A 15,021-nucleotide genomic window follows, 5' to 3' on the forward strand; every position below is an offset into this window, starting at 1 on the left:
GAGTTGGCTAATCTGATACCCATCCAAGCGTGGGAACCGATTCACACCATGTGGCTTCTGGGGCGGAGGGGCGTGCATGCCTAGGGAGTGCTTAGCTCTGCCTTTTAGGGGTGATGAATCAAGCCTAGACCACAGAACAGCTTTTTACATATATTAGGGTGAGGGAGCGGGGTGTGTTGGGGGGGGAGAGGGTGGCTAAACATGCTGGGAAGAGCCCCAGGAGGGGACTTGGGAGGGAAGACAGGGAAGGTGGCCTCCCTTCTCCTTGCTGTCTACCCCAATATTCCTTGGCCCCCTGCCTGCTCAGGCATTCCTCTCCTTGCCAGGCATTTCCAGCTCGCACCGGTTGGGCGCTACTGGACTCTGGTGGGCTGCATCAGCATCATCTAAACCTGCCACTCAGCCCCCAGGTGCCAAGTGCTGGGGACCCACTGTGTGCTAGGCACCGAAGACAGCAACATCAGAGGCAGAGCATGCCTCCCCTCAAGAAGCTTACAGGCCCAGGGCAGTATGGCTCCTCAGTGGCTGGGGGCTGGGAGTGTTCTGTTCTATTCATTGATAAATCCCCAGCGCCTAGAATAGTGCCTAGCAGATAGTAGGTACCCAACGAGTATTTGTTGGAATAGCGAAACAAGTAGTGTCATCTATGATAAAGGTAGCCCCGGGAGTTGTTGGAACACAGAGGACCAGCCTGAGGAGGTCAGGGAATGAAGGAGGAGAAGAAGTTGGTTGGGCAGAGGTGGGTAAGGTGGGCAGGACATTCTCAAAAGAGGGAATTCTTAAAAACATAGGCGTGGAAGGGGATTGTGAACAGTTATATGCCGCCAGAGTAGAAAGGGCTAAGAGGGGCTGTGGCTGAAACTGGAGGAGTGAGCTTGCCCACCAGGCTGCCTGGAGTTTGCCCTGAGGGCCCGAGGGCCTTGGAAGGGTCCCTGCAACTGAGGCAAGGCGGCTGGATTCGGCCCTGGGAGCCTGGCCCTGATGCCCCTACTGTTCTGTTCCAGTTCATGCTTTTCACCGCTCACATGCCCCTCTCTTCAGCTGGGCCTGCTTAGGCAGTTCATCCCCAAGGGGACAGGGAGTTCTTCATGACCGGACTTTGTGCCCCAGCAATGGCTCCCAAAGCCATTTTCCAGATCCCATCTGGTTTGGTCCTTCCATTTACATGGGAATCACCAAGGACACACAGCTGGTAAGCCTTGGGAACTAACTCCAAGGCTTTTTTTTTTTAACATGTGCTTTAATGAGGCACCAGGCCAAGGGGGCAGCCCTAACCAGAGCTCAGGGCCTGGAGGGGAGTCACCCGTGGCTCCCTTTTGTCCCTTCAGGAGGCCTAATTTTCCCCCAAACCTGAGGAAGTCTTAGCGGCTTGGGTAGCAGTCCTGTTGATGGTTTCCTGGTGGGTTTGGCCCCCCGGCCCATGGCTTTGTGCTCCACCTCTGTTGCCTGCTCCCCTACCTGCTGAACTGCTGCTCTGGCGACTCCCCTACCTGCTGAACTGCTGCTCTGGCGACAGTCACCGCGTCCTGGACAGCCCCTTCCACTTCTGCTTCAGGCCCTGCAACCTTGCTGGCCGTGGCTGCCGGGGGTCTGCGAGGTCGTCAGGGGTAGCCGAAGTGATACTGGATATTACCCCAAGGCTCTTGAGCAGAAAAGCACCACTCTTGCTTTTCTTTTTTCCTTAGCTGTGGTTTAAGTGTACAGTTGAGTCGTGTTAAGTGCATTCACATTCTTGGGCAAGCGTCCCCACCATCCATCTTCGGAACTCTTTTCATTTGGCAAAACTGACACTCCATATCCATTAAACAAGAACGCTCCATGTTCCCCTCCCCCGGCCCTGGCAACCACCCTTCTACTTTCTGTCTATGAATTTGACTGCTCTGGGTACCTTACATAGTGGGATCATGCAGTATTTGTCTTTTTGTGACTGGCCTATTTCACCTAGCATAATGTCCTCAGGGTTTGTCCATGCTGTAGCATGTAGAATTCCCTTACTTTTTGAGGCCGAATAATAATCTGTTGTGTATACATACACCAGTCCTGGCTGGTTTGGCTCAGTGGATTGAGCGTCGGCCTGCGAGCTAAGTGTCGCTGGTTCGATCTTCCAGTCAGGGCACATCAGAGAAGGAAAACTCTGACTCCAAAAAACCTCCGCTGCCTTGCGGCATACCTCTTCAGGGGAAAGGCTAAGGGAGTAAACCCCGACAGAAAATCCGGAGCCGGAGTCCCTAAGGTGGTTTGACATTGTAGTCAACACCGGCAACTCCTGCGGCGCACCTGAAGCCAAGCTGTATTGACTCCGTCTTTCCCTTGGATCCTTCAGCTGCGAAGAGGGGGGGGTCTGCTGCATGGGCAACAGCAGACCCTCCATATCACCCTGCCCAGGCTCTGTAGCTTCAGCTTCACTGGAGACCACTCCAGCGTCATCGTAAGATGTCGATTCAACACGGGAGGAGACAGATACCGTGTCACTCCCGAGTCGGACTGCACAGCCATTCTCGGCGGTGCAGATAGACTCTTAAGAAGCTACACCATCGTCTCTCGAGACGGACGGCTGCCGATACATACACCATCTTTTCTTTATTCATTCACCTATTGATGGACACTTGGTTGCTTCCATGTTTTTGGCCATTGTGAGTAATGTCACTATGAATATGGGTACCTAAATACTCTCAAGACCCTGCTTTAAATTCACTTGAGTATACTCTAGAATTGCTAGATCACATGGTAATTCTATTTTTAATTTATTTGAGGAACTGCCATATTGTTTTCTACAATGGCTACACTGTCTTACATTCCAACCAATATTACACAAGAGTTCCAATTTCTCTGCTTATTATTTCAACCTTGTTATTACTATTATTACTTTTGGATAGCAGCCTAATGAATGTGAGGTTCCACTCCTTTGTTTTTTTTCCTCTCATAATCTGCACTTTAGTTCCTCTGAAGTCAGGCTTATTAAGGTGTATTTTACATACAGGAAAATGCACCATTTAGTATATATTCTATGAGTTTTGACAACTGCATACTATTGCGTAACCATAATAATCGATGTATATTGATTGGTTTCAGAATGCCCCTAAGATCCCTTGTGCAAAATCTCTTTGTAGCTAACCTTCCTCACATTCCTGGCCCAGGGGACAGTTGATGTACTTTCAGTCCCTATAGCTTTGCTTCTTCCAGAACATCATATCAATGGGGTCCTATAGTATGTAGCTTTTTGAATCTCGAATTCTTTCACTTACCACAATGCATTTGAGATTCACACATGTTGGGCCTATCAGTAGTTTGTTTCTTTCATTGCTGAGTAGTATTTTGTTGTATAAATATGCCACTTTTTAAAATCTAATATAAATGTTATCTCCATTATCCTATGGAGTCTATCAGGTGAGGTTTTTTTTTCTGTTTGTTTGTTTTTGAGAGGGGAGAGGGAGAAAGGGAGAGAAACACCAATGTTCGAGAGAGAACTTTCCCAGGCATGTGCCCTGACTGGGAATCGAACTGGCAACCTTTTGGTCTGCAGGCTAGTGCTCAATCCACTGAGCCACACCAGCCAGGGCTGAGGTTGTTTTGTTTTGTTTTAAGTTTTGGTTTCTGTATTAGTTTCCTAGGGCTGCTGTAATAAATTACCACAAACTTGATGGCTTAAAACAACAGCAATTTATTTCCACACAGTGCTGGAGGCAAAAAGTCCAAAATTCAAGGTGTTGGTTCCGTCCGGAGGCTCCGAGGGAGGATCTGTTCCATGCCTCTCTCCTAGCCCCCAGTGACTGCCAGCCATCCTTGGCATTCCTTGGCTTGTAGACCTAACGTTCTGCCATCTGCCTCCATCTCATGCTGTTCGCCTCGGTTTTCCTATGTTTTCACAGAGTCTTCTTATAGGAATATCAGTTATCAGGTTTAGTGCCCACGCTAATACAGAATGACCTCATCTTAACGAATTATATCTGTAAAGACACTATTTCCAAGTAAGGTCACATTCAGTGGTTTTGGGCAGACATGAATTTTTGGGTGACTTTTGTCTCTGCCTGTGTGGCATGTCCAGGTTGCTGGCTTCTCCAGCACCCACCCTAGCAGGGACTCGGTGCTGTAGCATTTGAGTACTGAGACTCCTGGTTGGTGCGGCTTTTCGGGTTTGCTTTACATACAATGTCCAGCATTTTAAGCTGTGTTTAGTGGGAGGGATGGAGAGGAATGCATCTGCTCCATGTTGTTCAGAACTGGAAATTCTCTTGTTCTATACTCCCTTTATCCCTTTAAGTCCAGGCTGGAGATGTACCTGGATATATGATCCTTTTGAGAACTGTGGGTCATGCTGAACCTTATCCACATCCAGTCTATTAGACAATAGCCATGTCCAGAGTTTCTTTGAGATAGGCCCTTCTCTCCATTAAGCTTCTTCTGAAATGGCTGACGGACAATACCCTTAAGCTTTCTAGAATCCATATTGTTTGATTCACAGGATCCGAGAGGCACGCCTATAATTTTTTTAGAGGTCTTTTGTCTGAATAGTATGCTGAAGCATTGCCTTGAATCTTTCTGAGATGTGGACAAAAGGTTTTATAGTCACATTCTCAGTTTCATTATGGACTATAGTTTTGTTTGTTTGTTTGTTTGCAATACCCTGGGGTTGAGCTTTGCTAGGAAACCATTTCTTAATTTTACCATCATTTGCCATTTGGAGAGGTTGAGAATTTTCTACCATGAAGTCCTGGCTCCTTTACACTGAACAGTCCTTTTAGTTCATGGTTTCTCAGCCTGAGCACTATTGACATTTTGGGCAGGATAATTCTTTGATGTGGAGGGGGAAGGGGGTGATGGGAAGAGGGGTCTGTCTTGTGTGTTATAAGCTATTTAAGTGTCCCTGTCCTTCACTAACTAGAAGCCAGTAGCAACCTAGAGCTGGGACAACCAAAAGTGTCTTCAGATGCTACCAGATGTCCCCCAGGAAGCAACGTGGCTCTCATTTGAGAACCATTGTTTTGGTTTCGCTCTCTCCACGTGCATTTACCATAAGCAGCAAGAGGAGGGCAGGTGCCGTCTTCCGCACCTTACTCGGAAGTATCCTTAGCTGGGTCACTCAGCGCGTGAGGCACATTTCCTTCTTTCCGCTGTTCTGCGACAGGGTTGCTAAAGGTTGTGCCATGAGATAACAAGAATTCCTCCTTCCCCAGTTCCCAGTAGTATTTATTTTACTTTCTTCTGTGCCAGTGGATTTCAACCACCGTGTCGTGGCACACTGCCGAGCTGCAAGAATTTTTAAAACATGCGACACCTGACAATTTCATCAGGGACACTGGCCTCTTTTCCCTTAGATTGTCAAATAAAAAAGTAACAACAGTTGACACAATAATATCTGTCCAGTGTTAATGAATCAAAATTATACCTTTTTTTTGTCAGATCGGCAAAAAATACATTTTTTGGTGTACTGCAGAATTTTAGTAATTAGTTTATGTGCACCATGAGAGGACACAGGTTGAAAATATCTGCTCTATGCCCTGAATGCAACCGTATCAAAGGCCTGAGGCTTCTAGTAACAGCTTTTTTCCCAAGGCGCTGTAGCCTTTCACTACACTCTGCTCAAAGTCTGTTGTCTGGTTCTAATGCCACTCTCATATCTGAGTGCTGTGACAGCAGCATTCTGCCCCGGTACCAAAGTCACCACATGTTCTCTGTTGCTGCATAGCAAGTTATCCCACGTGTTAGCAGTTTAAAACAAGAAGTATTTATTATCTCAAAGGTTTTGAGCATCAGGAACCCGGGACCGTTGCAGCTGAGTGGTTCTGCCTCACGCCTCACGGCGCTGCAGCCACGCTGCTGACCAGAGCTGCATCATCTCGTGGCTCTGCGAGGGCCCATGAACCTGGTTCCTTGCCCACTCACGTGCTTGCTGGCAGGGCCTGCTCTCCTCTGGCTGTTGGTGGAGTCTTCAGTTCCTTGCCACGTGGACCTCTCTGTGGGGCTGTTGACAATGCAGTAGCTTGCTTCCCCAGAGTGAGTGATCCAAGCAGTAGAGAGAACATACACCCAAGATGGAAGCTGGGGTCCTTTTTTTTTTAGATCCTAATTTTGGAAGCGATGTATACCATCATTTCTGCCAAGTCTTATTGGTCACACGGAAGAACCTTGATACAGCAGCGTAGGATGGAACTATACAAAAGCCTGAATAAAGAGAAAGCAAGGAACATTGGGAGCTCTTTAGGTGGCTGGCTGCTTGCTGCATTTCAATTTTAGTCAAGATATTTTTCTAATTTTCTTTTCAACTTCCTCTTTGCCTCATGGGTTATTTTGAAGTGTTGTGTGTTCTTTCCAAGTATTGCACTGTTTTCTACATATTTTTGTTATTATTTATATTTTAGTTCTTTTATGGTTACAAAACATATTTTGTATGATTTCAATTCTTTTAAATTTATTAAGGTTTGTTTTATGGCCCAGAATATGATGTATCTTGGTGAATGTTTTATGTGCAGTTGAAAAGAATGTTTATTTTGTTGTTGTTGGGTAAAGTGTTATAAAAATGTCAGTCAGAACAAGTTAGTTGAGCCCTGACCAGGTAACTCAGTTGATTAGAGTATCATCTTGATGCACCAAGGTTGTGGGTTCGATCTCTGATCAGGGCACATACAAGAACCAGCCAATGAATGCATAAATAAATACACAAATTTTAAAAAAAGAACAACTTAGTTGATAGTGTTCAAGTTTCCTATATCCTTAGCTTTTTTTCTGTCTAGTACTTGTTTTATTGATTACCGAGAGAGAATCATTGAATTTCCTAACTGTATTATATAGATTTTTTTGCTTTCTTATTTTAGGTATATTGGTTTTTACTTAAGGTATTTTTGAAGCTCTGTTATTAGTTGTATACACATTTATGATTGTTACGTCTTCTTAGTGAATCGAACCTTTTATCATTATGTAATGTCCCTCATCCTGGTAATAGTCCTTCTTTCAAAGTCTACTTTTTCTAATATTAATACTGCCAATTGAATTTGCTTTGATTAGTGTTTGTATGGTATATCTTATTTCATCTATTTACTTTTAACTCATATATTTCTTTATAGTTAAATTGGGCTTCTTGTAGAGAGCATATTATTGCCTCTTGCTTTTATTCCCCCAATCTAGTCATCGGTCTTTTAATTGGTCATTGATACATTTGGGTTACAATCTTCCATCTTACTATTTGTTTTCTATTTTTTCATCTGTGATTGTTTCCTGTTTTTCCTCCTTTTCTACCTTACTTTGGGTTGATTATGTTTTGTTGGGAAAAAACCTTAACCTCATGGGTACCAGAAGCAGACAATGAGACTTACTGTATCCACTCTAGATAGAGTTTATTACTCATAGCATGCCAAACAGCATGGACGTCAGCAAAATTTGTGTTGGTTTCCTCAGCGCTAGGTCCAACAAGTGATGCCGTTGTACTAGATGCACAGTAACACACAGTGGGTTCACATTGTGGCTGAGAAACCCAGGTTCAGCACTTTTATGGCAAGCAGTAAGCAAGCCTGCTTTTGTTTGAGAAAGATATGATCAATTAATCAAGCTAATTTTAAAATATCATACAACTTCTTATATAGCATAAGGACCCTTTAACAATATATTTCCAATTCCTCATCCCATAATTTTTACTATTGTTATGCAATAACAATATTGTATTGAAAATATTGTCATATTTTCCTTTTATGTATCTGTGAACCCACAGTGGATTGCTATTCTTTTGCTTTAGACAGTCCATTATCTTTTAAGGTGATTAAAAACTAAAAATGTTTTATATTTTATATTTACCTTTCAGCCACTTCCAGAGATCTTCATTTCTATATGTAGTTCCAGGTTTCTCTTTGGTATCACATTCTTTCTGCCTCCAGAACTTCCTTTACTATTTCTTGTAGTGCTGATCTGCTAGTAATGACTTTTGTTTTTGTTTATCTGAAAAAAGTGTTCTTATCGCCTTCAAGTTTAAAACACATTTTTGCTGGGTATAGAATTCTGGGTTGACAGTTTTTTACTTCCAGCATTTTAAAGATGTCACTCTATTGTCTTCTGGTCATACAAGTTTTCTCATGAGAAGTTTGCTTTAATTTTTATCTTTGTTCCTCTGTAGGCAATGTGTCTTTTTCCTCTAGATGCCTTATGACTTTCTCTTTATCTTTGGTTTTCAACGGTTTGAATATGTAGATAGGTCATATTTTGTGAGTGCACGTATTTTTATTTATATCTTTCCTCCTTATGGGATTGAAATCACACATTTGTTAGCTCTTGGTTGTTCTGTTCTTTTACTTTGTCTTGTTTTGCTTCCCTCTTTTTTCTCTTTCTATTTTAGTTTGGGTAGTCTCTGTTGATTTATCTTCAAGTTCATTGATTTTTTTCTTCAGCTATGTTGAGTTTACTGATGAGCCTGTCAAAAGCATTCTTTACTTTGTTACGTTTTAAAAATCCCTAGACTTTTCCATGAGTGCCATGTGTAATTTGAAATTTGGGTCAACATGAGAAAAAACTATATCAATATATAACCTGAGGTACAAAAAGAGAAAACAAAACATAAAATACGAATTATGCCATTGTTATTTACATTTATAGCCATCGAAAAAAGAGTCGCTTACAGCGATGCTGGCACTCAAAGGGTTAATAGTCTCCATATCTGCTAGAATTCCCCTTCTGTTTATGCATGTTGTCCACCTTTTTCCACAGAGCCTTTCACATATTGTTATAATTGTTTTAAGTTCTCTTGTCAGGTAACTCCAGAGAGTTATCTGGGTCTTCCGTCTGGTTTTGTTGATTACTTTGTCTCTTGACAATATGGCTTTTGGGGTTTTTTTGGTTTTGTAAAGTTGCTTTTTGTTTATGTGTTATTTTTTATTGATTTCTGGACATAATGTGGAGAACAGGAGAAACTGGGGACAATATTATTTATGCTTAGAAATTACTATATATCGACCGAGTCAGTCTTGTCAGGAGTTAAACTAGGTTTGAGTTTTCTTGTTCCCATGATTACTTTTAGTATCTGCAGCCTCTCATTCCCACACTAGCCACACTGAGCTTTTAGCAATTCAGAAAGAACTGCAGCTGAACTCTTCTATCTGCTTGTCTTCTTCCTGCTTCACAGGTGCACCAGTGCCTGCCTCCAAGTCCTTCTTGGAGGCTCCTGTCCTTCTTTGGAATTCAGGCTAATTGGTTGCTCTGAAACCTCAGCTCTCTGATGGATTAGACTAAAGTTATAACTTTTCTCTGCATCTTAGTTTCTATATCTGTAAAATGGAAATAATAATTAAACGAGTACTTATAATAGTGACAGGTGTATAATAAGCTCTGTAGAAATATTCACTATTAGGGCGTACTCCTATAATTTCAGAAATTTGTGAAAGAAAGCAGTTTCTTCCCTTTCTCAGGACCTATTACAATCAAAACAGCTGTTTATGGAGCATCTCCAAAGTGCCCAAGTCCTGTACTAGCGTTTTATATGAATTATCTCATAAGACATAGGGATTAATTATTCCTATCTAATAGGTAAGGAAATCCTGGATCAGAGAAATTAAGTGTTTTCACAGCTGGTTAGGTGCAGGGCTAGGTTTACAACCCAAGAGGTTCTGCCCGCCTTTCCTGAGCTGTTGACCACTACACTGTTTCTTCTCCCAAACCAGTTTCCTTGCTTGTGAGATAGTGGGAAAGCTGCTTGCTGCATTCATCTCAGAGTGGTGTTGTGACCCCAATAACAATAACAATAAGAGGGGCAGTGCTTTAGGTATTTGTACAGAGTGCTGGTCCCCTGACACGGAAACCTGAGTGTGTCATGGATTTTCACACTTCCATTCCTTTTTCCTCTTCTCTGCTTGTTGAACTCATTTCTTCAGAAACTCAGCTCAAATAGCAGGCCTGGATTTTATTTTGACAATGGATGGATTTAAGCAGAGGTGGCCTGTCAGACTTGCATATTGAAATGACGCCTGACTGCCCTGTGGGGCATGGAGTGTAGCCGCAGCAGGGCCAGAGTGAGTACAGGGAAACCAGCTAGAAGGCTGTTTATAGGAGCCAAGGGAGAGATGGTGGTGGGAACGGAGAGAATGGTGGATTGGAAAGATCTTTAGGGAGGAGAATCGACAGGAAATGAATATGTATTTTAACGAGAGCAGCGAAGGACAGGGCCGTGCCAAGGTTGAGTCCTAGTTCTGGGCTTGCTCGAGGATGTTTGCTGACACCACGGCAGAAGCATCTCCAACAGACACCGCCTGTCCCCCACGCCGCACTGCCTTCTGAAGCTATGAGCACAGGAGGCTGGGTACAGGGAGGAGGGAGAGAATGGGCACAGCCTCTCGGTCCCGTAACTGCTAGATTGGATACTGACACTGGCCTGAGCCTGGAGGCACTGCAAGGGGGCAAGCGTTTCTCCCCTAGGCCCGGAGTTTGCGCCTCGCCCCTCCACCCCCGCCAGCCCGGGCGGGCGTATAGCGCCACTCTTAGCACCCAGCAGGAGTTGGCTCTTCCGCGGCGTCTGGGGGCACAGCGCGGCGGCCCATCCCTCCGGACCTGACCCGCCCCATCCCGGCGCCCGCCCCGTGCGCTGGGAGGCTGGGCGTTGGCTGTCCAGTCCTGGAGCCAGGAACCGGGGCTGCCGGGTGAGTCCCAGAGTCAGGGGTCCTCTGCCGCAGTGCACGTGTCCTGACGGGCGGCACTGGGTCGGTGCGCTCCCCCTCCCGCGGGTGGTCAGCCTCTCTTTCCCTGCGTGAGCTCTCTCGAGATGTGCGCGCACCAGCGTGCGAGTGTGGCCGAGGGTGCCGGTGTGCGGGGATCGTGCTGGTTGCTTCGGAGCTGCCCGGGAGTCCTGGAGCAGCAAGTGTGCGTGAGCTGGGAGCCCGCGTGTCCCCGCGGCACCTCTGCGCCGCGGCCGGCGGGGCGCGGCTAGTGGAGCCGAGTGTGCGGAGCCGAGTGCATGGTCGGTGGCGGCGGATGGAGCGCAGAGGAGGCCTCCTGGGCGCGGGGAGGAAGGATGCAGGTTGGGAACTTTTCGCCCGCCCTGGAAGTATGAGCTGTCGTGCCCGAAGGGGCTCCGCCACAATCACCCGGCAAGAGGCGAGCGCGTGTGCCCGCCGTCGCCCCTCCCCCACTTCCGCCTCCCGCCTCTTCCTCGTTCCAGGCTCCCAGGGCCGGTGTGTCCCGGGGGAGACCCGGCGGCGCAGCCCCACCCCGGCTCGCTCCCACGCCCCCGCCGCTGTCTCGCCCGAGCGGACAGACTGTCAGCCCGGGCGCCGGCGGGGCAGGTAGGGGCTCTGCGGCGGCGGAGGCTGCGGGCGCAGGTGCCGCGGGAGGGCCGGTGTGGGGGGGGGGGGCGGGGGGGACGCGAGCCTGGAAAGAACAGCCCGGGTCGGGGGGGGGGGTGCTCTTTTGCCTCCCCTCCCTTCCCCGGCGGACACGGCGTGTCCCTTTTAGGGAATTCTTTCGCTCTCCCTGACTCCAGTGCGGGTGGGGCTGAGACTGGCGCTCTCCATTTCACTGGTCCCAGCCGGGCCTCTGGCAGCCTCCTGCCCCCAAATCTCTTCACCCCTCTCCCCAGCGCCTTTAGTCGCGTAAACAACTCCCTTCTCTCCAGCACTCCGCTCCGCGGCCCCCGGGGGGCAGCTCCTTCAATCTTGTGATATTGATGGGGTTTGGGCAGGGGAAAAGAGGGGGCGTCCCAGAGTCCCTGGTCCCTTTTACTCCCTACCCTCATTCGCCCGCCCCCATCCGCTGCTAAAGCAGTCGGCCTCAGGGGCCCGGGTATTTTTAGCGTGTGACCTGGGCTGCAGATCTAAGCCATTCCCAGGAATCAGCGTCAGCGCCTTCCTCCTCCACCACCAGCGCGCGGCCCCAAGATCTCCCCACACTTCCTTGGTCCTGCCGGGCCCACTAGGTCTGGGTCCCTGGCGGCCGGCCCCAGCGCCTATGGGGCTGAGCAGGGTCTTGAATACGCAGATTACTGAGGAGGCGGGGAAGGCAGTCTGGTCCGCAGGTTAGACACTTACTCCCTCGCCTCCGGTGATGGGCTCTGAGCCGAATCCCTGGAAGGAGATGGAGCGAATGCCAGTGAATGCATAGGGCCCCGGGCTGGCCCAGAGCTCTGGTGTTCTGGAAAGCTCTCAGCATTGGGGGCCTGGTCTGAATAGGACCCAGGACCTGCCCTTCCAATTGCTACACACTGGCTAGTGGGGAGATAAAAGTGAGATGGGTCAGAGGAGACGTGTTCCAAGAGACATCAACGCCAATAAAGAGCTGCGGATCTTGACATTTTACAGAGCACCCTCACGAGCAGCGCCTTGTGTTTGAGGCAGGTAGGATGATTATGCCGTTTTCAGGTGGGGACACTGAAGCTAGAACGCTGATTTCCTTAGGCAAAGAGCCAAGCCTGGAAGTCAGGTCTGTGACTTCAGAGCAGGGTTTGGAGGGGATGGGGCAAAGGTGATGGGGTGTGTGAGAGAGAAAGGAGGGGCGGGGGTACTTTAGCTTTTGTCTGGGTGTTAAAGAACGGGCAGGAACCAGAGCACTAGAGGAAGAGGACCTGCCACTCTGAGATTGCTGTCCTGGCCTCTTCCCTGGCCTCTGAGGAGTGGATAAAATGCCTCCCCCATTTGGGCTGGGCCGTCCCGCCAACTCCTCGCAGATGGGCATGATTCTGAGACTTGGCCATTGCTGTGTCTGTCCCCTGAGTACAGAGGAGCCTCTCTTGCCGTGCCTGGAACTGACATCCCCTTTGTGGAGTTAGGGCCAGCCCCGCCTCTGTATGAGACTTGAAGTTTGTGGTAACTGGACTTTGTTTTAGGGAAGGGGAAGGAGGAAGCCAAGTCCAGACGTGTCTGGGCTGGAACCAGAGACCCCGTTACTGGGATGCTGGCTGCAGTGGGGCTCCCCAGGCTCAGGGTCCCACAGCATTGCCTCTCACCCTCATAGATCCATCTCCCACTCTCCAGGAGCTGACATGGACCCCAATCCTCGGGCATCCCTGGAGCGCCAGCAGCTCCGCCTGCGGGAGCGGCAGAAGTTCTTTGAGGACATTTTACAGCCAGAGACAGAGTTTGTCTTCCCCCTGTCCCACCTGCATCTCGAGGCACAGAGACGTAAGTTCTAAGTCCTGGGGAGAGGGACTTAGGGAGAAAGTCTTGTAGATCCAGAATCTTGGGGGCACCTCCCCTCTTGTTTTCTTGTCCCCCTGAACTTCCATCTCTGGACCTGACAGATACCTCTGACCATCCTATGAGCTCCAGCCAGGGTCCTCCTGACTTGCCCCCTTCTTGATCTGCAGCCCCCATAGGTAGTATCTCATCCATGGAAGTGAATGTGGACACCCTGGAGCAAGTGGAACTTATTGACCTTGGGGATCAGGACGGAGCAGACGTGTTCTTGCCTTGTGAAGATCCTCCACCAACCCCTCAGACAGCTGGTATGCTCCCATGCTGGGACTCGGGCACCAGAGCCAGATGTTGGGGCTCGGAAGTGTGGCTGCAAGGCTGGGGAAGTGTATACCCGCGGGGCTGGATGGAGGCTGGAAGGGGGCGTTTCCACCAATGAAACAGCAGTCTGTTCTGATTTTAGGGAAGTTGACCCTGAGGGTGACTGGGTTACAGATCTCCAATCCATTCTAGGAATGCCCAGCCCCCTCAGCCTTGTTAATTTTATGCTTGTGGATTTAATGTAAATAAAATGATATAAAAATGTCATTTTTACATCGGAGAACTTAAGCAGTTTTAGCCCCCTTAATAATACAGTATTTATTGAGCACTTTAGTAAGTTTAATGTGCTAAAATACTTTACATATATTATCTCAATCCATACAAATTTCCTATTAGGGCATATAGTATTATCTCCATTTTATAAAGAAGAATATTAGACTCAGAAGTGGTAACATAACCAGGAAGTAGAGCTAGGTTCAAACCATGGCTTTCTGACTCCAAAGTCCATATACTAACTTATAAGATAGATATTCTCTTATTTAAAACTGCTGCTATTAATTGATAGACTACTACTATGTACCAGACATTTTATAAGCATTATTAGATTTCACCCTCAAATCTCTTCTGGAATGTAGGAATCCCTTTTTTTTACAGAGAAGGAGCACAGTCCTTGAAAGGAAAAGCGACTTGCTCAAAGCTACTGAGTAAATGAGTGACACAGGTAGAACTTGAACTCTTGAATTGATTGGCCTGACTCTAGAGCCCAGATGTGATCCCAGAAATAGAAGGAGCTGGGAGTCAGGAGACCTGGCTCTTTGCTGGACTGGCTAAGTGACTTTGGACAAGTCCCTGCCCCTCTGGGCTTCAGTGTCTCCTGGCCAGCTCATCCCTGAGAATCCTCTGAAGCCCTGTTAGTGGCCCTGACCAGCTCTTCCCTCTGGGCAGGGGCGGACGACCATCCAGAGGAGCTGAGCCTGCCAATGCGCACGCCAGACAGGACCACATCCCGCACTTCTTCCTCATCTTCTGACTACTCCACCAACCCGCACAGCCCAAATCCCAGCGATGGCGGAGCAGACACGCCCTTGGCACAGTCTGACGAGGAGGAGGATGGGGGCGAGGGAGGGGCAGAGCCTGGAGCCTGCAGCTAGCAGTGGGCCCCCACCTATGGACTGACCGGGCTATTCTCCACATGAGACCTCGGCCCAGCCAGAGCTCTTCGGAGAACACCAGACTCTACTCGTAGTAGGCACCAGAGGGGAGGGAGGATGGTAGGATGGTGTGCCTCCCCGGGAGCTGACCCTCCCCTGTGTGACTGCTAACCTTTTCCTGCTGCAGCCCTCCCTCTAGCTTTTGGCTTATGCGCAAGGTAGAGCTCACAGGCAAGGAGGTGGGGATGAGGTAGGACAGGATGCCACTGCTTTTCTTAGCACCCCTCCCCCACACTACCCTTGCAGCCTTCTAACAGAGTCTCCTCCACCAGTGTCTCTAAAGAGACATGAACTCTTCAGCACTAAGTGAGGTGGTGACTCCAGCCATCCTGCTTCCTTACATCCTTTTTTGGAATAAGGCACAGTATAAATAATAAATAATAATATACCAACCA

General features: G+C 48.0%; 2 protein-coding genes across 7 annotated transcripts in view; one reads left to right on the top strand and one right to left on the bottom strand.

Moving 5' to 3' along the window:
- Positions 1–1,757, bottom strand: part of TP53TG5 (TP53 target 5) — a 5,476-nt gene extending 3,719 nt beyond the window's left edge. Inside the window, exons 1-2 of the mRNA XM_090285979.1 lie at positions 1,751–1,757; positions 1,491–1,579 (exon numbers count right to left, since the gene is read on the bottom strand). Of these exons, the coding sequence (XP_090142105.1) occupies positions 1,491–1,579; positions 1,751–1,757 (96 nt within the window). The remainder of the gene's footprint in view (positions 1–1,490; positions 1,580–1,750) is intronic.
- Positions 1–15,021, top strand: part of DBNDD2 (dysbindin domain containing 2) — a 27,018-nt gene extending 11,997 nt beyond the window's left edge. The window contains exons 1-5 of one of the 6 annotated variants that reach the window (XM_090286468.1): positions 11,107–11,252; positions 12,264–12,299; positions 12,936–13,082; positions 13,268–13,405; positions 14,361–15,021. In XM_090286468.1, coding sequence (XP_090142594.1) covers positions 12,944–13,082; positions 13,268–13,405; positions 14,361–14,566 — 483 coding nt within the window. In that variant the 5' untranslated portion in view covers positions 11,107–11,252; positions 12,264–12,299; positions 12,936–12,943 and the 3' untranslated portion in view covers positions 14,567–15,021. Of the gene's footprint in view, positions 1–10,528; positions 10,611–10,632; positions 10,988–11,011; positions 11,065–11,106; positions 11,253–12,263; positions 12,300–12,935; positions 13,083–13,267; positions 13,406–14,360 lie in introns of those variants that run through there. The other 5 variants (XM_090286469.1, XM_090286464.1, XM_090286467.1 and 2 more) reach the window with 5 other exon arrangements.

The sequence above is a fragment of the Furipterus horrens genome, unplaced genomic scaffold (assembly GCF_987537825.1).
Source record: "Furipterus horrens unplaced genomic scaffold, mFurHor1.1.pri manual_scaffold_8, whole genome shotgun sequence".
NCBI lineage: Eukaryota > Metazoa > Chordata > Mammalia > Chiroptera > Furipteridae > Furipterus > Furipterus horrens.